At 50.6% G+C, this 24711-nt stretch overlaps 1 protein-coding gene across 1 annotated transcript in view; it reads left to right on the plus strand.

Moving 5' to 3' along the window:
• glipr1a (GLI pathogenesis-related 1a) overlaps positions 1-24711 on the plus strand; it is a 115740-nt gene that overhangs the window by 17589 nt on the left and 73440 nt on the right. Inside the window, 2 exon segments of the mRNA XM_038780958.1 lie at positions 15111-15247; positions 15249-15360. Of these exon segments, the coding sequence (XP_038636886.1) occupies positions 15111-15247; positions 15249-15360 (249 nt within the window).

The following is a 24711-nucleotide window of genomic DNA, read 5'->3' on the forward strand; positions in this document are numbered from 1 at the left end:
TCCCATCCCCTTGCCACATTAGTTCCAATGTCCCAAAAATCTGAACCCCCTCCCTCCCACACCATCTCTCAAGCCACGTATTCCTTTTGACTATTCTTGAATTTCTACTCTGACTGTCTCGTGGTACTGATAGCAATCCTGGGATTACTACCTTTGAGGTCCTACTTTTTAACTTATCTCCTAACTCCCTAAATTCTGATTGTCGGACCTCATCCCATTTTTTACCTATATCGTTGGTGCCTATATGCACCACGACAACTGGCTGTTCACCCTCCCCCTTCAGTATGTCCTGCAGCCGATCTGAGACGTCCCTGACCCGTGCACCCGGGAGGCAACATACCATTCGGGAGTCTTGTTTTCGACCACAGAAACGCTTGTCTACTCCCTTACGATTGAATCCCCTATGACTATAGCCCTGTCAGTCTTTTTGTTTACTCTGTGTTTACTATTGTATTTATTATCGTTTAATGGGGGCATGCGGTCTGGAGGAATGTGTGGTATAGCTATACTCTGTTTATGCGTTTTTTGTTGTTTCTCTTATTTTTGTAAGGGGGGTTTGTTGTTGAAAATATGTGAAAAATTTTGAATAAAAATTATTTGCAAAACAAAAAGAGGTTCTCTGGAGTCAACAGTTTACATTCAGCTTCCATGTCCCCCTGCCCGTCCCCTGGTTTTCCTGCAGGTGGCAGTCGGCCAGGAGGAGGCAGTGGTCAGAGAAGAACACCGGCTTAACGTCGGTGGGCCCGACCATGAAAGCACGGGACACAAAGAAGAAGTCTATCCTGGAGCGGGCGGACCCGTCTGGCCGTGACCATGTGTATCTACGCTGTGCTCCGTCTGCAGGGTTGCTGAAGACGTCGAGCAGCTTGCCGTCTTTTACCGTTTCCATCAGGAGCCTGGACGTCGCGTCTAGTTTGCTGTCGGCTCTGCCGGATCATCCAGCCGCATCGATCATGCAGTTGAAGTCACTGCCGAAAATGACCGGCATGGAGGTGGCCAACAGCAGTGGGAGTTGCTGAAGGACTGCCAGCCGCTCACTCTTTATGGTTGGGGCGTACACATTAATAAGTTTGAGAGTGGCATTTTTGTATTTGACGTCTGCTACGAGGAGGTGTCCGCCCACCACCTCCTTAACGTCAGAGATGGTGAAATTGCCTCCCCGTAGCAGAATACCCAGGCCGGAGGAACGGCAGTTGTTTCCTCCTGACCAGATGGATGGCCCGTGGGACCACCAACTCGACCAGCGCCCGTAGTTGCTAAGGTGCGGAATCCCACACTCCTGCAGGAACAGTAGATTGGCTGTCACATTTGCTAAGTAGCCGAGTGTGGCTACACACTGCGAAGTATCTTTAATGCTTCGCACATGTGGTAGTATGACTAGGGAGATTATGGTACTCTAGAACCAAGCTGCCATTTGTGCAGAAGACTCGCTGTCCATTGGCCCAGGCATGTTATGTGACTCCCCGCCGTTTGGCTGAGAGGTAGGTAGCTCCGCCTATGAGGCGGGGTATAAGAACCCGTACCGGCTGGCAGTTGGCCTTTCTCTATACGTCTACTGCCGGGCACACATCTAGTGTATTAAAGCCTGTTGTTTGGAACTACCTCTCGCCTCGTGTCCAATTGATGGTGCATCAATTTAATACACTAGAATTTTGAAATGGAGCTACGGATCAAGCCAGAATGCCTCCGAATCAGTCCGCATGCCGCAAATGCGTCAGCAATGTTTAAACATTGGCTGGCGTGTTTTAACAGCTACCTCACCACAGCAGAAAACCGCCCGACAAGGGAACAGAAACTGCACATCCTCCACTCGTGCGTGGGCACCGCCGTCTACTCTCTGATAGAGGATGAACTCGACTATGACGCCGCCATGGACCTGCTGAAGGTACATTTCATCATGCCGGTGAACCAGGTCTACACACAGCACCTCCTGGCTACGATTCCCCGGTGAGTCCCTCGACGAATTCTACCGGGGATCATTGTCCTGGGGAGAAATTGCGCCTGCCAGCAACTCTCTGCGGCTGAACATACCAAACTTTTGATCAGAGACGCTTTTGTTGCGGGTATGCAATCATCCCAGATACGCCAGAGACTCCTGGAAAAGGACACTTTAAGCCTCGCTGAGGCACGGACCATTGCAATCTACCTTAGAGGTCGCTGACCGCAACGCCCCGCGCGTATGGCCCCAGTCGCGCGGCGGCCACCTTGGGCAGCTGGCACGCGACCCCCCTCACCCCCGCCGACTCGGACCCCCTCAGACCTGCGCCGCGGCGCGCCCCGATAAACCCACGGGTTCCCCGCTGCTATTTGTGTAGTCGGGCCAAGCACCCCTGCGCATGCTGCCGGCCCACACCGCAATGTGTAAAGGCTGCGGCAAGAAAGGCCACTTTGCGGCCGTCTGCCAATCAATCGCCCCCCCCCCCCCCCCACCCCCCGCGCTCCTCTAGGTCCCCGTGCGGCCCGCAGACCTCGCTTCCCCCACCGCCACGAGTGGTAACAGGATGCCGCCATTTTGGCCCCCAACACCACCTGCGATCCCAGGGCGCCGCCAATTTGGACCCCCGACTCCACGTGCGACCCCCGGGTGCCGCCATCTTGTTCACCCCCCACGACGGGCGCCCGCCATCTTAGATCGGAACCGAAGGACCCCACAAGTGACTACTCGCTGTTGGATGACGACTCTGAGTTCCTGCCACGACTCGCATCGGGTGACATTGGATCAGTCATGGCCCGCACGCTTTCCACGGCGACCACACAGATCCTCCTCAACGGCCATGAGAACTAGCTGCCTACTAGACTCCGGGAGCACAGAGAGTTCCGTCCCACCCTGACACGGTTAAGACGCTGCATGCTCTCCATTCACTCAGTGAAACACAAAATCGCTCTGGCCTCCGGTTCGCACTCAGTCCAGATCACCGGGTGCTGCGTAGCGGACCTCACGGTCCAGGGGAGGGTGTTTAAAAACTATAAGCTCCTCGTCCTTCCCCGTCTCTGCGCACCAGCACTCCTGGGACTGGACTTTCAGTGCAACCTGCAGAGCTTAACTTTCAAATTCGGCGGCCCTATTCCCCCCCTTACTGTCTGCAGCCTCGCGTCCCTCAAGGTCGACCCCCCTTCCTTGTTTGCAAACCTCACCCGAATTGCAAACCCGTCGCCACCAGGCAGCAGACGGTACAGTGTCTAGAACCGACCTTCTCAGGTCCGAGGTCCAAAGGCTTCTGAAGGAAGAGGTCATAGAGGCCAGCAATAGCCCTTGCGAGTGCTGGTGGTTAGGACTGGGGAGAAAAATCGGATGGTCACTAGACTACAGTCCGACCATCAAACCGGTTTACGCAGCTGGATGCGTATCCTCTACCCCGTATCTCCGACCTGGTTAACCGGATCAGGCAGTACAAAGTCTTGTCCACGGTGGACATTAAGTCCGCCTACCACCAGATCCCATCCGCGCGCAGTGACCGAAAGTACACTGCGTTCGAAGCGGATGGGCGACTCTACCACTTTTAAGGGTTTCCATTCGGTGTCATAAATGGGGTCTCGGTCTTCCAAAGGGAGATGGACCGAATGGTTGACCAATACGGTTTACGGGCAAACCTTCCCGTATCTCGACAAGTCACCATCTGCAGCCACGACAGCAGGACCACGACGCCAACCTCCGCAAATTCCTCCGTACCGCAAAACTCCTTAACCTCACTTACAATAAGGATAAGTGCGTGTTCAGCACCGACCGTTAGCCATCCTCGGCTACGTAGTGCGTAACGGAGTGACAGGCCCCGGCCCCGAACGCATGCGCCCCCTAATGGAACTTCCTCTCCCCAATTCCCTCAAGCCCTCAAACGCTGTCTGGGCCTTCTTTTCCATTAGGCCCAGTGGGTCCCTAACTATCGACGACAAAGCCCGCCCTCTCATCCAGTCCCAACACGTTTCCCCTGTCGATGGAGGCCCGCCAGGCCTTCAGCCGCATCAAAGCATACATTGCAAAGGCCACGATGCGCGCTATCGAAGAGTCCCTCCCATTCCAGGTCGAGAGCGTCGCGTCTGATGTAGCTCTGGCGGCCACCCTCAACCAAGTGGGCAGACCCGTGGCCTTCTTTTCCAAGACCTCATGCTTCCAAATTCCGCCATTCTTCGGTGGAAAAGGAGGCACAGGCCATAGTCAAAGCTGTACGATACTGGAGGCACTATCTGGCTGACAGTAGGTTTACCCTCCTCACAGACCAGCGGTCAGTGGCCTTCATGTGCCATAATGCACAGAGGGGCAAGATCAAGAACGACAAGATCTTGCGGTGGCGGGATCGAGTTGTCCACGTACAACTACGATATCTTGTATCGTCCTGGGCAGCTTAACGAGCCTCCCGATGCCCTGTCCCGTGGCACCTGCGCCAACGCAAAGGTGTGGACCGCCTCCGCTCCCTCCACGCGGACCTCTGCCATCCAGGGCGTCACCACGTTTCTTTCATTTCATGAAGACCGCAACTGCCTTACTCCATCGAGGAAAGGTCAGGACTGTGACCAGGGAATGCCACATCTGCGCGGAGTGCAAGCCGCACTTTTACCGCCCCGAACAAGCGCATCTGATAAAGGCTTCCCACCCCTTGAACGTCTCAGCATGGACTTCAAAGGTTCCCTCCCCCCCAACAACCGCAACACGTAATTTCCTAAATGTGATTGACGAGTACTCACGCTTCCCTTTCGCCATCCCCTGCCCCACGGCAACCATCATCAAAGCCCTCCACACCATTTTCTCCCTGTTCGGTTACCCGGCTTACATCCATAGCGATCGGGGGTCCTCCTTTATGAGCTACGAGCTGCGTCAATTCCTGCTCATCAGGGGCATCGCCTCGAGCAGGACGACCAGTACAACCCCCGGGTTACGGACAGGTCTAGAGGGAGAAACGGTACGGTCTGGAAGACCGTCCTGCTGGCCCTGCGGTCCAGGTGTTTCCCGGTCTCCCACTGGCAAGAGGTCCTCCCAGACGCTCTCCATTCTATTCGGTCACTCCTCTGTGCCGCCACGAATCAAACACCTCACGAACGTCTTCTTGTTTTTCCCAGGAAGTCTTCCTCAGGGACCCAGCTCCCGACCTGGCTGGCCACCCCCGGGCCCAACCTGCTCCGGAAGCACGTGTGGGTGCACAAGTCCAACCCGTTGGTTGAAAGAGTCCAGCTACTCCACGCAAACCCGCAGTATGCGTACGTGGTGTATCCCGACGGACGACAGGACACGGTCTCCCTTCGGGACCTGACACCCGCCAGAGTGTGGCCGCACCTCCCAGCACCAGCACCCCCCCTCCATTCCCAACCGCGACCCGGCGCACAGGAACCCCCTCCCCTGGCCTGGCCACCGCTAGCTCCGACCAGGGGTACGGACACAGGACCACGACCGCTGCTCCCAGAGTCACAGACGACCACCGCTCCAACGTCACCGGCACCGCTGTGCAGGTCCAGCAGGACATCGCAGGCACCCATCCGGCTGATTGAGTCAATTTGATGTACTGATGGACTTTATGGACTCTTATGTTCTTGCATATGTTCCTTGCCTGTTCTTCGTTTTTTTTTATTGTTGTTCCCTTATACACTGTAAATAGTAATATCGTTTTCTTGCACATAGTCGCGGGCCAGTGAGCAGCCATAGGTACCTTGGTACAGCTTAGAACATCTCTAGTCATACTACCAGTCTACGCACCTGCGGGGCACCACCCCCCCTCTTTTCCGTCTCTCCTCCCCCCCCCCCCCCCCCCCCAGCTTCTTTCTCAACAAGGGGTGAATGTGGTAGTATGACTAGGGAGGATTACGGTACCCTAGAACCAAGCTGCCATTGGTGCAGAAAGACTCGCTGTCCATTGGCCCAGGCAAGTCATGTGCCTCTCTGCCATTGGCTGAGGCTAGTCATGTGGACTCCCCGCCCAATTGGCTGAGAGGTAGGTAGCTCCGACTACGAGGCGGGGTATAAGAACCCGTACCGGTTGGCAGTTGGCTTTTCTCTGTACGTCTACTGCCGGGCACACATCTAGTGTATTAAAGCCTGTTGTTTGGAACTACCTCTCGCCTCGTATCCAATTGATGGTGCATCAGCACATTAATAGATGCAATTTTAAACCCCATTTTTAAAAAAAAGATCTCAGAGTCTATACAGTTGGGTGTTCCAGCTATTCAACGTTCCCCAGCATGCCGGTGGTGCTCGCAAACTGTTGCACAGTTGCAGGGCTGAGAAAGCTGTCCTGGTCCGCATGGGCCTGTGAACTTGACGGATATGCATTGGGGGTGTAGTGTAGCCCTGGCATCCGTTGTGGCAGTCAGTGGGTGTTGGGGTTTGAAGGCCGGGTTTTCGCTTGGGTTGTTGCTGCTTCTTAATTTCTGGAGCTGGTCTGTGACTGATGAACCATCAATCGAATGCGAGACGAGTTGCTGTACAAAAGCTAGGCTTTAATAAGCTAGAAGTTAGCCCTGCGGGCGACTACAGTAAATGGACGACCGCCGGGCGTTCTGGGTATTTATACCTCGCTCTGAAGGCGGGGTGAACTCAGCCTCTCGGCCAATCGGAGAGCCGTCACATGACTGGTCTCAACCAATCGGTCGAGAGGCACATGACCGACCAGGGCCAATGGTAAGCCAGTGTTCTGCACCAATGGCAGACGGCGATGAAAATCATACCACCACATTCACCCCTTGCGGAGTATGAAGCCGGGGGTGGGGGGGGGGGGGGGGGGGGTGGAACGGGTGGTATGAGTAGCAGCCAGCGAAGGGAGAAAAATTTTTGGCTCCCCACTGGCCCAGACAATTAACATTGTCCCAACAAGGTCCATGGAGTTGTTGTAAATTAAATAGACTTGATCAGCCTTTTCGTGGCCCGTGACGTCCTGGCAGACCGCCGCAGTGGAGTTGGTGACGTTGGTTCAGCCGATGGTGGTGGTTCCGTTGATGTCCGGGAGCGATGGTCCTTGAACAGTCTCCGTCACCCGGGCTGGAGGTGGAGACGCCAGGTGGGGCGTGGGGGAGAAAAAGGGGGGGGTCTGTGCTGAAGGGGGGGGAAGGCTGCACGCCGGCGGGTGCCAGGTCCCAGAGGGAGACCGTGTCCTGCCGACCGTCGGGGTACTCCACATACGCATTCTGCGGGTTAGCGTGGAGTAACTAGACTTGTTCCACCAACAGGTCGGACTTGTGCACCCGCACATGCTTCCGGAGCAAGATGGGTCCGGGGGCGGCCAGCCATGTCGGGAGAGGGGATCCGGAGGACGACTTCCTGGGGAAAACGAAGACGTTCATGAGGTGTCTGATTTGTTGTGGTACAGAGGAGTGAGCGGATAGAATGTAGGGCATCGGGGATAACCTCTTGCCATCAGGAAATAGGGAGATCTCTGGACCGGAGGGCCAGTAGTATGGTCTTCCAGATGGTATCATTCTCCCGCTCGACCTGCCCGTTACCCCGAGGGTTATAGCTGGTTGTCCTGCTAGAGGCAATGCCCCTGTTGAGCCGGAATTGACGCAGCCCGTCGCTCATAAATGAGGAGCCCCGATCGCTATGTATGTATGCGGGGTAGCCAAACAGGGTGAAGATGGAGAGGAGGGCCTTAATGACGGTCGATGTGGTCATGTCGGGGCAGGGAATGGCGAAGGGGAAGCGGGAGTATTCGTCGATTACCGCCAGGAAGTAAATGTTGCGGTTGCTAGAGGGAAGGGGCCCCTTGAAGTCAATGCTGAGACGTTCGAAGGGACGGATGCTTTGATCAGATGTGCGCCTCGGGGCGGTAGAAGTGCGGTTTGCTCTCTGCGCAGATGTGGCAGTCACTGGTTACTGTCCTGACTTCCTCGATGGAGAAGGCAGGTTGCGGGCCTAGAAACGGGTCACCCCAGGATGGCAGAGGTCCGCGTGGAGGGAACGGAGGCGGTCTATCTGCGCGCTGGCGCAGGTACCGCGGGACAGGGCATCAGGAGGCTCATTGAGCTTCCCAGGACGATACAAGATCTCATAGTTGTACGTGGACAACTTGATCCGCCACCATAAGATCTTGTCATTCTTGATCTTGCCCCTTTGTGCATTATCAAACATGAAGGCCACTGACCGTTGGTCTGTGAGGAGGGTAAACCTCCTGCTGGCCAATAGTGCCTCCAATGTCGCACAGCTTCGACTATGGCCTGGGCTTCCTTTTCCACAGAGGAGTTCGGAAGCCGGAGGGTTCTGGAGAAGAAGGCCACGGGTCTGCCCGCTTGGTTGAGGGTGGCCGCCAGAGCTACTTCTGATGCGTCGCTCTCGACCTGGAAGGGGAGGGACTCGTCGATGGCGCGCATCATGGCCTTTGCGATGTCCGCTTTGATTGCGGCTAAAGGCCTGGCAGGCCTCTTGTCGACGGCGGGAAGGTCGTGGTTTGAATGAGGGACGGGCCTTGTCAGCGTAATTGGGAACCCATTGGGCGTAGTAAGCGAAGAAACCCAGGCAGCATTTGAGGGTATTGGGAAGAGGGAGTTCCATCAGGGGGCGCATACGTCGGGGTCGGGGGCCTATCACTCCGTTACGCACTACGTAGCCGAGGATGGCTAGACGGTCGGTGCTAAACACGCACTTATCCTTATTGTATTTGAGGTTAAGGAGTTTTGCGGTTTGGAGGAATTTCCAGAGGTTGGCGTCATGGTCCTGCTGGTCGTGGCCGCAGATGGTGACATTATCGAGATACGGGAAGGTAGCCCGTAATCCGTACTTGTCGACCATTCGGTCCATCTCCCGTTGGAAGACCGAGACCCCATTTGTGACACCAAATGGAACCCTAAGGAAGTGGTAGAGGCGCCCATCAGCCTCGAACACGGTGTACTTGCGGTCACTCACGCGGAGGGGGAGTGGTGATAACCGGACTTAAGGTCCACAGTGGAGAAGACCTTTGTATTTCGCGATATCGTTTACCATGGCGGAAATACGGGGGAGAGGATACGCGTCCAGTTGCGTAAATCGGTTGATGTCTGGCTATAGTCGATGACCATCCGGTTTTTCTCCCCAGTCCGGACCACCAGCACTTGGGCTCGCCAGGGACTGTTGCTGCCCTCGATGACCCCTTCCTTCAGTAACCTCTGGACCTCGGACCTGATGAAGGTCCGGTCCTGAGCGCTGTACCGTCTGCTCCGTGTCGCGACGGGTTTGTAATCGGGGGTGAGATTAGCAAACAAGGAGGGTGGGGGTCCACTTTGAGGGACGTGAGGCTGCAGACAGTGTGGGGGGGGTTATAGGGGGGTATAGGGCCGCCGAATTGGAAGGTCAAGCTCTGCAGGTTGCACTGGAAGTCCAGTCCTAGGAGTGCCGGTGCGCAAAGGTCAGGGAGGACAAGGAGTTTGTAATTTTTAAAAACCTTCCCTTGGACCGTGAGGTCCGCGTTGCAGCACCCGGTGATGCGGACGGAGTGCAAACCTGAGGCTAATCCGATTTTGTGTTTTACAGGAGGACAGGGAGCGCGCAGCGTCTTTACCGTGGCAGGTTGAACAAAGCTTTCCGTGCTCCCGGGGTCCAGCAGGCAGCCCGTCTCGTGGCGTTGAGGTGGATCAGCGTCGTTTTGGCGATGCGTGCGTGACCGTAACTGTCGAGTTGAATGGCCGCGAGCCGTGGAGAAGAACCATCGTCGCAGTCGTCGTCGGCCGAGTAGTAGCTGGCAGAACCTTGCGTGCCAGTCCAGGATGGTGGTGCCAGGATCCGCACGTGGAGTCGGGGGTCCCAAGATGGCGGCGCCCAGGACCCGCACGTGGAGTCGGGGCCCCAAGATGGCGGCGCCCAGGACCCGCACATGGAGTCTGCGCCCCAAGATGGGTCCCAGGTTCGATTCCCGGCTGGGTCACTGTCTGTGTGGAGTCTGCACGTCCTCCCCGTGTGTGCGTGGGTTTCCTCGGGTGCTCCGGTTTCCTCCCACAGTCCAAAGATGTGCGGGTTAGGTGGATTGGCCATGCTAAATTGCCCGTAGTGTAAGGTTAATGGGGGGGATTGTTGGGTTACGGGTATGTGGGTTTAAGTGGGGGTGATCATTGCTCGGCACAACATCGAGGGCCGAAGGGCCTGTTCTGTGCTGTACTGTTCTATGTCTATGGTGGCACCCAGGACCCACACGTGGCGTCCGGGGCCCAAGATGGCTGCGCCCGCGGGGCCCTCTTGGTTGCTGGGGGCGGGGTTAGCGGTGCCAGCGGGCCGACCGGAGCGGCTGAAAGCGGGGGCAGAGAGGCGGCCAGGCGCAGGGGCCCGAGGGCGGCGAGGAGAGAGTTGCGCGGTGCGCTGGAAGGGCCCGGAGGAGGGGGGGGAGGCGCATAGGGCGGGCGCAGCGGCCCGGAGGCGGGGTAGGGGGAGATTGGCCCGGTGTACTGGAAGGGCCCGGAGGGGGGGATCCCCGGTCGCTGCGTGGTACAGCAGCGACCGATTTGGCCTGGCAGACGGATGAAACTTGGCCCTTCTTCCCGCAGCTCTTACAGAGGGCGGAGCGTGCTGGGCAGCGCGGGCGACGGTGTTTTAGCGAACCCTCAGAAATAGCAGCGGGGGCCCCGCGGACTTGTCGGGGCGTCCCGCGGCGCAGGCCTGAGGGAGGTCAGGAGCGGCGGATGGCAGTGGGGAAGCGTGCCAGGAGGTCCAGGGCGCTGCAGCGCGGCTGGGGACATAGGCGCGGGTGTTTAAATCGGCGACCTCCAGGGAGGTGGAGAGAGTCCGTGCCTCAGTTAGGCTGAGGTCGTCTTTCTCCAGCATCCGCTGGCGGATAGCGGCAGACTGCATCCCAGCCACGTAAGCATCTCTAATCAGAAGTTCCATGTGCTCCGTGGCTGAAACTTGAGGGCAGGAGCAATTCCTCCCCAGGACAGCAAGGGCCTGGTAAAATTGGTCTAATGACTCACCGGGGAGCTGTTGTCTGGTAGCCAGCAGATGTCGGGCGAATACTCTGTTTACCGGTTTAAGAAACTGTCCATTCAGCTTAAGCATGGCCGCATCGTAATCCTTTACCTCTGCAATCATCGCGTATGCTGCCGTGCCCAGGCTGGAGTGGAGGATGTGAAGCTTCTGTGCCATGGTGGGGGGGCTGTTTGCGGATGCCAGGTATCCCTCGAGACATGCCAGCCAATGTTGAAAGATTTCTGAAGTGTTCTGAGTTTGCTGGCTGATGCGGAGGCATTCGGGCTTGATCCGGAGCTCCATCTTCAAAGTTCTAGCTTATTAAATTGATGAACCATCCAATCGAACGCGAGACGAGTTGCTGTACAAAAGTTAGGCTTTAATAAGCTAGAAGTTAGCCCTGCGGTCGACTACAGTAAATGGACGACTGCCGGGCATTCTGGGTATTTATACCTCACTCTGGAGGCGGGGGTTAACTCAGCCACTCAACCAATCGGAGAGCCGTCACATGACTGGTCGCAACCAATCGGTCGAGAGGCACATGACCGACCAGGGCCAATGGTAAGCCAGTGTTCTGCACCAATGGCAGACGGTGATGAAAATCATACCACCACATCACCCCTTGCGGAATATGAAGCCGGGGGGGGGGGGGGGGGGGGAACGGGTGGTATGAGTAGCAGCCAGCGAAGGGAGAAAATATTTTGGCTCCCCACTGGCCCAGACAATTAACATTGTCCCAACAAGGTCCATGGAGTTGTTGTAAATTAAATAGACTCGATCAGCCTTTTCGTGGCCCTTGCTATGCAAATCATACCACCACAGTGACCTTGTTTTCGATATCCGCCGTTTGGTGGCCGTTGGTCATATTGCTGTTTCCATGGCCAGAGGTTGGTGATCTTGGTGTGTTTTATTTCCTTTCCTGTCTGTGGTCTGGGGGGTCTGTGCATCCCGTTCTACATTGGTGCTTTGCTTCTTTAATTGAGGCCGATTCTTAGTTTGTTTTTCCTCATCGGAGGAGGTGTCGGCACTAAGGCTGCTAGCTGGAAGTTGCCACTTTTTGCCATTCACCATCAGGGGTTTCTTCGGTTTATTTTTCTGTTTCCTCTTTCGTTTGTCCCTGTTCACCGTTTCCCAGCACCTTTCATTCTTCGTTCCATTCTCTTCCGTTGAGTCATACTCGTCAGATGAGGTTGGGGTTGAGTTGTCAGGGTGTGCAGGAGCCTCCACTTTTGGTTGAGGGCCCATCTGTTGGTTTTCAACATTCTGTGCTGTGGTGTCTTTGTCGATGAAGTGTGCCTGAACCTCCTCTGTGGTTGCCTTTTTGACTCCACCACTGATGATTTGTGCGTACATTGCCCCACATTTTGGGCAGGCCCTGTAAAGATGGCCGGCCTCCCCACACAGGTTGCAGCATTTGTCTTCCTTGCAGTCCTTTGTCATGTGTCCCTTCTGCTTGCAGTTTTTGTAGAAGGTGACATTGCAGTTGGCGGCAACATGCGCCGTTTTGCCACAGGTGCGACATACTCGTGGCTGCCCCGCGTAGAAGAGGTAGCCTCGATTTCCTCCAATGGGGAAACTGGAGGGGGGATGTAGGATGGTTCCTTTGCCGTCCGTTCTCAGGGTCACCTTGACCTGGTGCTCACTTCCAGATGCCTTCAGTTGCACGCTGTAACTTTTCAGCTCAACGTGCCTGGCGAGGAACATGAGCACATCAGATACGGGGACATAGGGGGTTGTACCTGTGCACTGTAACAACCCGGTTTTGCTGCGACGGTAGCGAGAACAGAGGCACCGCAGTCAGGATAGACAGGGGGCTCTGGTTGCCTTTTTCTTTAAACACGTTCAAGAATTTGATGCAAGCTGCAACGCTCTTGAAGGTGACGTCAAAATATCCATTGTTGGGGAAGTTTTGCAAGCAGAAGATGTCTGATGCTTGAAACCCGCCGCACTTGAGCATCACCCGCTTCATGAAGAAATTCCGATCCACAGGCGACTCCCCTTCCGACTTCTTCACTGTAACTCAGACAGTGTTTCGCACTCCCTAGCCTGGTGGTCGAGATGCAGCTGCAGCCATAGCTCACACGTTGAGTCTAAACTGTACCGGCGTTAGGCCTAAACCAGAGGCTTAGACCAGCATGAAGATCCACCATTAGCAGCAGAGCTCTAAACGTTTCCTCTTTGATGCCTTCAATCCCTCCGTGTTCTCCAATTCACGATCGACATCGAGATCCTGAGCTTCCCTCTATCAAGTGCACTACACTTGATCTTAGCCAAAAGGCCGAGAAGCCTTTTGTGGGGACCAATACCGAATGGCGCTCGCCCAAGGTCTCTGAGGCGAAGGGGTTGAATCCAAAGCTTCAGGTATCTTGGGAATCTTCACATTAGAGTGAGGCTCTAATATATAGATTTGCCAAAAAGTGATCTTGTCCACAATCGGCAGGATTTACATCACAATGTCTCACAAAATCACATTGGATCTCGCAAGATGTTGCGAGCTGGGTATGTAGCCACCGAAGTTGGCCATTGCCTGAATACAAAATGGAGGAACGCAAAGCATACAGGATAAAATGGACAATGTTTGCAGCCCCAGCAGGCTGCCCCTAGCAGGTGTGGATTCTGTCTGCTAAGAAAGCAGACAGCACCGAAACGAACATTCCGCAAAAAAAATGAGGCAATCACCGGGATAATTAGCATGTTAATGGAACGAGTCCAGAGACAATGGACACAATTGGGGAAGCAACTGCAACATTGTAAAGGATACCAGACACTCAGGCACCAGCAAGGTTCGAAACAAAGAGCCTGAAGGCCCGCCCAGTAGCTAAGAAACAGCCTCAATATTGGGGGGATTCAAACATATCGATTGGGAAGAGACCCAATCGATTCCAAGCAGGTAAGGGAGTCCGCCCAAAGGGGCGCAGATCCCCTGGGACCTATAAAAGACAGGCCCCACACATGGTTCAGTCTTCTGCTCCAGCCCTCCTCTCTCTTTGACTAGCACTCCTCCGTGGACCAGCACCTCGACCAGCTTTTGCCAAGAAGACCTTGAACGAGAGAGAGGAGAGGGTTCGGATAGCAGCCGCCAGCAAGTAAGTGCCTCACAACAATCGCTACCAGAGATAGACACTCCTGACCCCTTTTAACTTATACAAACCTGAAGTCTGCAGACTAGAGCAGAGCAAGAGGCCTTGTTCCCTGACCCGGCAGTTCCTTCGAGATAAGTATTAGTTTATTTAGCGGTAGGAATAAGTTTAATCCTTTTAGCGTGTGCATGGGTAGTTATTATAATTGTATTATAATAAACTCAGTTGTTTGGACTTACTAATTGGTGTATGGTTTTGTTGCTTTGAACTTCACCTTGAAGCTTGTGGCGGTGTCTTAACGATACCTGGCGACTCCAGAGCTAAGTAAAGAAACAGAGCCAAATTGAGTGTTAAGCACACTCACCCAGAACGACCAACAGGTAGATCCTGGGAGCAGAGCCTCCCAGCTTTCGTCGGCTATGCTGCGCCATGGGGAGCTGCTTTTCGGGCGCAGGGTGGCCTTTGGACTGCGCCCTTTAGTTTCAAGCAATTTTCAAACTGCTGATGTCAGGCTAATAGGTCTGTAGTTCTCCTTTTCCTCATTCCCTCCTTTCTTAAATAGTGGGGTTTACATTTGCTACCTTCCAATTGGCAAGAACTATTTCAGAGTCAATAGAACTTTGAAAGATGACCACCATTTGTTATCTCTACAGCCACCTCTTTTGACACTCTGGGGTGTAGATTATCAGGTCCAGGAGATTTACTTTAAGTTCCACTGATTTCTCTCGTACTACTTTCTTGCTAATAATATCTTCAAGTACCTCGTATTTCAGAATATCCTGGAGAGTTAAAAATGTGTGGCGAATCGTGGGCCAAAATCTAGATGTTGGAATTTTGAAATTATTATTGTTTGGGATGGGGGTGAGTGTTGAAAAAAACTGACTTAAGAGCAGGTAAGGGTTGTGGATGGGGAAGAAGACAAGCATGTGGTCTCAGATGGCTTTGTTAGCCATCAAGACTCTGAGCATAGAGATCCCATGGGAAATAACAAGTTATGATTATGGTTATTATTATGATTATGGATAGGCAAGATTCTATGAAGGCAAAGTTTAAAGAGGCCAGAAGAGCAATGAATTCAGAGGAAGTAAGATAAGGTTAGTTGATATAGATACTGGAATTACCATGGCCGATGAATCACTTGGTAACCAAATATTTTAACTTTGTTATTTTTCTTTTTACAAATCTAGACCTGGGATGAAGCTCTTGCTAAATCTTCAAGAGCATGGAGCAGAACTTGCATATTCAAGCATAATCCAAACCTGCAAAAGAAGGGAGCAGTGCATCCAACCTTCTTCCCTATAGGAGAAAACATCTTTATTTCAACAGGCAGTTTTCAATGCCAAGCATGCTATTAAACGATGGTATCAGGAAGTAGTGAATTATGATTACAGTACAAATACCTGTAAATCGAAGAAAGTATGTGGACATTACACTCAGGTAAATATACACATTGCTTGTAGACATTCCTTAAATCATCTAATGAAAACATTGTCAATTATGATTATTCCTAGTTTCTTCTACATCAGCCACATTTGCATAAAGGAAATCTTTGGTTTTACCAAAATTGAATTGGGCAAAAGGGAATTCGAACTTTTGCATGAAGTCCTTAGAGTTTTGTTTGTAGCGAGCATAATTTATAATATGTTGTTTTTAGTGATTACTTAATTGGTGTTAAATTAGTTAACAACAAATGTAAGCCATACAACATTTAATGAAATGAAAAATGAAATGAAAATCGCTTATTGTCACAAGTAGGCTTCAATGAAGTGACTTTGAAAAGCCCCCAGTCGCCACATTCCAGCGCCTGTTCGGGGAGGCTGGTACGGGGAATTGAACTGTGCCTTGGTCTACTTTCAAAGCCAGCGATTTAGCCCTGTGCTAAACCAGCCCCTTCTTTTTGTTTCCTTTTGTTAACTAACTGTTATCTAGGAACCTTCAAGATCAGTCTATACTGATTATCACCCAACAAATTATGAGATATGTGAGGTTCTGAATCTACATAAATTGGTTTCTTGCTGAATTTGAAGGAAAATGTCCATTTTAAAAAATCTTAAATTCAAACCCTGAGATGTACACAAATGGCATCCTTATTATACGAATATACTGAAGTGTCTTCGTAATGATTGTAGCTTTGCTATTAACATTGCTGTGGTAACCTATTGATCTGACAAGTAACATAGAAGTTGTTATTCAAATCGATCATAGTAAGTTGTGAAGTTAGATTTAATGAGGCTGCAAATGTTTGCGTAGCGCCAGTCAAAATGATGACAAACGCAAACAGATTGTAGCAAAAGCCCAACTGATTTACTAAAGGATCACCTGTGCCTTCAGACAATGTGCTTAATTAACTCTTCTCAGGGCAATATATTTTGCCTCACTAACATTGTTTCCATTTCAGGAGCAAATGTTCACAAAAATGATACCGTGTACACAATAATTGCAGCATACTGCACTGCTCTTTAGCACCCACTATTTCAGAAATATTGGATGTTAAACAAAATTTGTTTTACAATGTTATAGTAGAGATGCTACTTGAATGAATTTTAAAAATCATTTTATGGTGCATAGCCCATTCATAAACATGGTAGATGTATTTTGTTGCTAAAATAGTTGACAATAGTTTATAATCATGGGCACTAATATTACTTTTGGAATTGCCATTGAGGCACATGAAAGTGACATTTATGAACTGTGTAAATAATGTAAATTGCTATTTAACGACCCTGTTAGTCCCTTGCTTTATGTTCACAATAAAAATTAACTTTCTCTGAAGTTATCTAGGTTAATTAACTTTAAAATTAAAAAACCTCAAAGGACTAGGATTTTAAATCAAAAGAAAACTGACTTTAAAGGTCTTTGAATAAATTGGAGCAATAATTCTTAATTCTGTCAAGACAGGGAAGACTCCAATATGCATTTCTTCCCTATACATAAGAAATTTCAGAAAAAGAATCCACAGTTAGGCCCAATGCTCTGCCTTTTTGCGTGATCAAACCCAGTTGGTAAGGCCTCCTTTATCCCTCATTTTGAGAAATGAATCTAACTAGCTGAAATATTTGCAACAGTCTTCAGCTGGAAGTGCCAGTGGATGACCCAGCTTGGGCTCTTGGGTCCCAAGCATCAAAGATGCCAGTCTTCAGCCAATCTAATTCACTCAAATTGATATCAAGAAATGGCTGAAAATGATGGATACTGCAAAGCTATGATGCCTGACAATATTCTGACAATAGTACTGAAGACCTGTGCTCCAGAACTTTCCATGCGCCTAGGCAAGCTGCTCCAGTACAGCTACGACACAGGCATCTACCTGGCTATGTGCAAAATTGCCCGGGTATATCCTGTACAGAAAAAGTAGGACAAATCCAACCAGCCAATTACTGTCCCATCAATCTGTTGATTATCAGTAAAGTGAAGGAAGAGGTCAGAGGCAGTGCTATTAAGCGGCACTTGCTTAGCAATAACCTGCTCAATTCCAGAGATGAATACTGCCCTTGACATCAGGGCAGAATTTGACCGAATGCGGCATTATGAGGCACTATCAAAACTAAGTCAGTGGGAATCGGATACAAAACATCAATGACTTTCCTTTCATCATAAGGTCAGAAGAGGGAATGTTGGCTGATGGTTGCACAACGTTCACCATTTGCGACTTCTTATACTAAAGCAGTCCATGTCCAAATGCAGTAAGGCATGGACAATATCCAGGCTTGGGCTGACAAGTGGCAAGTAACATTCGTGCCACACATGTGCCAGGTAATGATCATCTCCAACAAGAGATGATCTGACCTTCGCCTCTTGAAATTCATTGGCATTCTCATTGCTAGGTATCCTGCAATGAGTAACTTACTTCCTGACTCTCTAGAGCCTGTCCACGATCTAACAGGCACAAGTGCGATGGAATACTTTCCACTTGCCTTGGTGAGTGCAGCTCCAATAACTCTCAAGAAGCTTGACAGCTTCCAGGACAAAGCTCACTTAATAGGCACCCCATCCACAAAAAGTAATTCCATCCATCGCCGAAGTAAATTAGCAGCAGTGTGTACCATCTACAAGATTCTCTGCAGGTATTATCCACAGCTCTTTAGACAGCACCTTCCAAACCTACAACCACTACCATCAAGAAGGAGAGGGACAGTAGACACATGGGAACACTGGCAACTGGAGATTCCTCTCCAAGTCATACACCATCCTGACTTGAAAATAAATTGCTGTTGCTTCACTGTATCGTAATAGTGACAGAGACAGTTACTTTTAAGGATTCAAGTTTTTTGCAGCTATCTCTCTTGGAAGTAAACCATGTCATCAAAGTCCGCAGCTAAAACTGAAACAAGGAAGCTTCTCAGCCAAACTTCAGAACACTGGAATCACAAAACGTTTTTAAATATTTTTATTAAAGTGTTTCTGTTTCTAACAAAATACAAAATAATAACATAGAAAAACAAAATGCACAATAAGAACATGGGAAAATGGATATTACAAGGTACAGTATTAGAAAAACAGAACCAACTATACAAACCCACCAAGGAAAGAAAAGCCCTTCCCCCGACAATGAGAACTAAGAACTAATCCCCCCTCCTAACAGCTGATGGCGATTAGTTCTTTAAAGTAGTAAATGAATGGCCGCCACCTCATATAGAACCTTTCGACCAACCTCGTAACGATGCATTTGACTTCTAGATATAAAAATTCACTCCGGTCACCCAACCAGTCCGAGGCACTAACCGGAGCAGCAGAACTCCATGCCAGCCAAACTTGACACTGGGCTATTCGCGAGGCAAAGGCGAGAACATCCAACTTCACCCCGATCCGCAACCCCAGCAAATCCGATACCTGGAAATAGCCACCAAAGAGCAAGATTAATGTTAAGAACTGCTGACATGGTGCTTAAGATGGAAATCCAAAAACTTACCATCCTGGGACACGACCAAACATCTGGTGTGAGTAGCAGGTCCCAAAGAAACCGCTTATACCTGTCTTCCACTCCCGAAAAAGAAACTGCTCACCTAGCTTTAGTTAGGTGAGCCTATGTACTACTTTGTGCTGCATTAGACTAAGTCGCGCACAGGAGCATATGGAGTTCACCCTATGAAGGGTGAACATCTTGATTTAAAATAGGTCCCAATTCTCCCTCCCATTGTGCTCGTACCTTGTCTAGCGGGGCCACCTCCATTGTTTGCCCATAGATGTTGGAAATGCTCCTCCTACCAAACGCTGCAAGCGATAAGATCCTACTCGGCAAAGAGACTTGCAGAACCGAGGGGAATGTGGGACAAACCTTTTGAACAAAATGACTGTACCTAGACGTAACGGAACAAGTTCGTCCCCGGAAGTTAAAACCTTGTTGATAATACCTCCAACTTGCAAAACCGTCCCTCCGCAAATAAATCCCTAAAACTCCCAAGGTCCTTCCCACCCATGACTTAAACATCACGTCTAAACCTGACGGTGCAAATAGGGGTTGCCACAAGTAGGGGCCAGCAATGACATGGATCCCAGTTTGTAATGCTGCCAGAATTGGTGCCATATTTTAAGAGTGGACACTATCACCGGGTTCGAGGGAGAACCCCATCGGAGAGAAGGGAAACAGGGATGTTGCCAAAACCCTTAGACTAGAGCCCCTACAGGAGCTTGCACTATCTGTTTCCACTTGGGGCTGGTTCGCTAAACCATCCCAATACCTTCTCCGATGTTGGCTGCCCAATAATAAATGGATAAGTTGGATAACACAACCTCCCGATTGCCAGCCTCTCTGAAGGAAAGCTCTGCAGACCCTTGGGCTCTTACCTGCCCAAATAAAAGAGACCGCAAACTTATTAGTCTGAGCAAAAAAGGATTTGTGGAGAAAAATCAGGAGGCACAAAATAAATAAAAACCTCAGGAGAATATTTATTTTTATAGTTTAGATCCTGCCTGCCAAAGACAGAGGTTATCCCACTTTTGCAAGTCAAACCTTATCCTTATCCGCAACTTGCCATTGCTCCATAGATTGAACTACACTAGTCACCAGACTAGCGTAGTTCAATCTATGGAGCGATGGTGAGTTGCGGGCCACCCTGATACCCAGATAACAAAAGCTACCTCTGACAAGACGAAAAGGTAATATTGTCAGATCAGTTCCCCTCCCTGGGGTGGGGGGGTTAACCAGAAAATATTCACTCTTCAGGTTCGGTTGTATCCTGAAAACTAGCCAAAGCTCCTGATTAGCTTCATTATTTCATCCATACAGGAGATTAGATCCGTAATATATAGAAGCAGGTCGTTGGCATATAGGAACACCTTATGCTCCCTTCCGCACCCTACTCTATCCCATTCCACTTATCCGAGAATCTCAGCACTATCGGCTCAATCGTCAGCGCAAAAAGGAGTGGTGACGAAGGACATCCCTGCCTAGTATTCCTACTTAATGAGAAATATCCCAAGCTCAAAGCTTTGGTGCACATAGCCGTAGGGGCATTATAAAGCTGCAGAACGCACACAATGAACTTTGCCCTAGACTAAACTTCCCCAGGGCCTCGAATAGGTGCTCCCACGTAACTCTGTCGATTGCCTTTTCCAAAGACACAATCACACCGGAGAAGGGGAAAGGACAACATTTAATAATCGCCACACATTAGTTGATAATTGTCGACCTTTAATGAAACCCGCCTGGTCGTCCACTGTTGCCTCTGGAACACATGGCTCCAAACTCAGTGGAAATACTTTAGCTATCAATTTGGCGTTGAAGTTCAGGAGATAAATTAGTCTCTATGAACTGCACTCTGAGGGCTTTCTGTCTTTTTTCAAATGAGGGATATGGAAGCCTTGGAGAGCTTAGGGGGCAAGGACCCATGTGAAAAAGAATCGTTAACCATGTCACTATCAATGGTGATAACTGGCTCGCAAACTTCTTGTAAGATTCAATTGAGTACCCATCAGGGCAGGGGCCAACTGGATCAATCCAATGCCCTTCAGTACTTCCTACGGGCTCAATGGAGCCTCCAACCCCTCCTGCCTTCTCACAAGGACAAACCATCTAGAAACACCAATGTGACCAACTTATTCTTTAGGGTTCTAACCTATAGAGGTGCCTGTAAAAGGACCCAAAGGCTGCATTGACTTCATTCAGGGCGGAAACCAAACTGCCGTCCGACTTAATTTGTATACTTTCTTGGGAAGCTGTCTGCCGCCTCAACAGACGAGCTAGAAGATGGCTGGCCTTCTCTCCATACTCATGAAAAAAAACCCTCGAGCCCCGGAGTTGGCTCACTGCCTTCACAGTGGACAGCAAATCAAACTGGGCTTGCAGCTTCTTCCTATTCGCAAGCACCTCTGGGGTCGGGTCAAACGAATATTGACGATCCATCTCAAGGAGTGCATCCACCAGCCGTTGCCGCTCCGCCCTTCTGTGCTTTGAAGGATATTACCTCCACGCCTTACAAGCGGTTTAAGGACTTCCCACAGTGTGGAGGGAAAGACAGAATCGTTCCTATTTAATCTGGTGTACTGCTCGATGGGCCTGGACATGTATTCACTCTCCGCCAGCAGTGCTACGTCCAGCCTCCATAGTGGGTGCTGATTAAAATCTTTCCAAGGCCAAGTCCATGAAGTGTGGAGCAAATTCCGAGATAACAATTGCTGAGTATTCTACTCTCCGCATCCAGGGTAGGAGGAACTCACCCATTAAGAAAAAGTCAATCTTGGAGTAGACATGAGGCACGTGGGAAAAGAACGAGACCTCCCTGTCTCTTGGATGCAAAAACCACCACGTGTCTGCTGTGCCACTTGTCCCATAAAGACCAGGAGCACTTTCGCCATCCCCGAGGGAGCAAGCGATCTGGGCCTGGATCGATCTAGTTTAGGATCCAAAATACAGTTGAAATCTCCTCCAAAGATCAACTGGTCTGTATCTCGGTCAGGATGGAAGACAACATTCTTTTAATGAATGTCATGAATTTGACACATAGACATTTACTAGTACCACCGACCTGCCCGTTGGAGACTCACTGACCATTACGAATCTGCCATTGGGATCTGCTGCGATCCCAGTGGTCGCGAAATTAACCTGTTTAATGACTAAGATTGCTTTACCTTGGGCCCGTCCATCAAAGCCCGAATGGAGCACTTAGCTCACCCACCCCTTCCACAGTCTGATTTGATTCTCTACCCGCAAGTGGGTCTCCTGCACAAACACCACATCATCATTTCGATACATTTAGTGAGCAAAAGCACTCGCCCTTTTTACACGACCATCCAACCCCCTTATTGCTACACCATCAATTACGACGATACGAGAGTAGAGAGTAATTGAGGCTTTATTAAGCAGAGATATGCAGCCTCCTGCAGCTGCTGCCGAAATGACTGCAGCTCGGTGAGCACACTATTTATACTTGCCTACTGGGCGGAGCCAACAGGCAGGGATCTACCCCCGTACCTGTAGTACAGGAGCTTTACCGTATTACATCACATGTATGTGATATATACAAACAGTGGTGACTACCACACTTATTTTCCAGGAGGCCAGCCAAATTGGCGGACCCCCACCCCTCTCAATCCCCGGGTCAGTCATTTCCACCACCAGGGCCGCCAAATTCTTACTACAAAAAAACGGGCCCAAGGCCCACCCAAAATGGTTGCCAAATTCAGCCAGAGAATGATACAAAGAGAATCTCGTAATCACCATCAGCAAACTAAGCCCGACCCCCTCCCCAACTAACACTTAACCCAAATACACATTTGATATTCAATAAAAAACAAAGACCCCCATCCCCCCTAATCTCGCTCTCGTTAACTAGCTGGGAATTTTAATGCGAGCAAGGCATTTACCCCCACCCCCCCACAAGACTTAAGTGCAGAACCTGGGGAATATAACTCCAACTATAGTACAAAAGACAAATAAAAACACTTTTGATAAGGTTAACTTCCCACCAGTCACCAAACAATACATGAAGCAGAACTCCCTTGTCATCCCTATAGAAGAGAAAACAGAAAAATATATGAATTTCATCCTCAAACGACAATTGTATGTAGGATACCCCAATATTCCTCCCAGCCTCCAGCAGTAAAAGACCAAATAAAATGGGCTGACCAAGTGCTGACCCCAGCGTGGAAACGGTGGTGTTTTACGACAACAAACAACGCAACCGCTGCAGCAATTCTAAATGGGCTAGCATCATTACCACGTGGAACATAACTGGTTCCAAGAGAAACAGCGCCGGATTCGCTGAGTCCGTGATTGGCGCACCAGATCTGCAGCCCCTCACCGTGCTCGAGCAGAGGGCATTGGACATGGTTGGCGGCCCGGAGAAAGGATTGGATTGGATTGGATTTGTTTATTGTCAAGTGTACCGAGGTACAGTGAAAAGTATTTTTCTGCAAGCAGCTCAACAGATCATTCAGTACATGGGAAGAAAAGGGAATTAAACAAAATTCAAGAAAATACATAATAGGGCAACATAAGCATTGGCATCGGATGAAGCATACAGGGTGTAGTGTTAATGAGATCAGTCAATAAGAGGGTCATTTAGGAGTCTGGTTACAGTGGGGAAAAAGCTGTTTTTGAGTCTGTTTGTGCGTGTTCTCAGACTTCTGTATCTCCTGCCCGATGGAACAAGTTGGAAAAGTGAATAAGCCGGGTGGGAGGGATCCTTGATTATGCTGCCCGCTTTCCCCAGGCAGCGGGAGGTGTAGATGGAGTCCATGGATGGGAGGCAGGTTCGTGTGATGGACTGGGTGATATTCACGACTCTCTGAAGTTCCTTGCGGTCCTGGGCCGAGCAGTTGCCATATACCAGGCTGTGATGCAGCCCGATAGGATGCTTTCTATGGTACATCTGTAAAAGTTGGTGTAAGGCATGGCCGAATTTCCTTAGTTTTCCTGAGGAAGTATAGGCGCTGTTGTGCTTTCTTGGTGATAGCATCGACGTGAGGGGACCAGGACAGAGTTTTGGTGATGGCACCCCTAGGAATTTGAAACTGCTAACCATCTCCACCTCGGGCCCACGTTGATGCTGACAGGGGTGTGTACAGTTACTTTGCTTCCTGAAGTCAATGACCAGCTCTTTAGTTTTAGCTGGCATTGAGGTGAGAGATGTTTGTCGTTACACCACGCCACCAGGTTCTCTATATCTCCCTCCTGATTCTAACTCGTCGTTATTCGCGATCACGGCCCACTATGGTCGTATCATCAGCAAACTTGTAGAGTGGAGTAGTTGGAACCAAGTTTTGCCACGCAGTCGTGTGTGTACAGGGAGTAGAGTAGGGGGCTAAGTACGCAGCCTTGCGAGGCACCGGTATTGAGGAATATTGTGGAGGAGGTGTTGGTATTCATTCTTATTGATTGTCGTTGCGGAGGCGACGACGCAAAGGAGGTCGCCGTGCAGGGGTCGGCGGCAGGCAGCAAGTGAGACCCTCAGCCCCGTCACCCCCCTTTCAGCCCCCTCACCCGTCCCCCTTCAGGCCCCCCCCCCCCCCGCAAACCCTCCGGATTGCGGTCTAACCATATATGCCATCTTGTGTCTTCTAGGACCTGCCGGAGATGGGACGGGTCCATCTGGAGCTCCCAGCCAGTGCCACAGACGGTGCCCCCCAGACTGCCGAGCACTGACTGGGAGAGCAGGCCGAACACCAGCCCTCTGCCCAAGACTCAGGAGACCCCGGAGCTTGGGTTGGAGGAGGACACGGACTTTCCATCACAGCTCCCTCCAACACCCTCCACCATTTCAGAAACTATCACCTTGATTGGGCACATTAGTAAGAAGCCTCCTGGGACACTATCTGTGCACACCACACATCACATCCGGTACAGCAGGT

This window comes from Scyliorhinus canicula, chromosome 20 (assembly GCF_902713615.1).
Source record: "Scyliorhinus canicula chromosome 20, sScyCan1.1, whole genome shotgun sequence".
Lineage (NCBI taxonomy): Eukaryota > Metazoa > Chordata > Chondrichthyes > Carcharhiniformes > Scyliorhinidae > Scyliorhinus > Scyliorhinus canicula.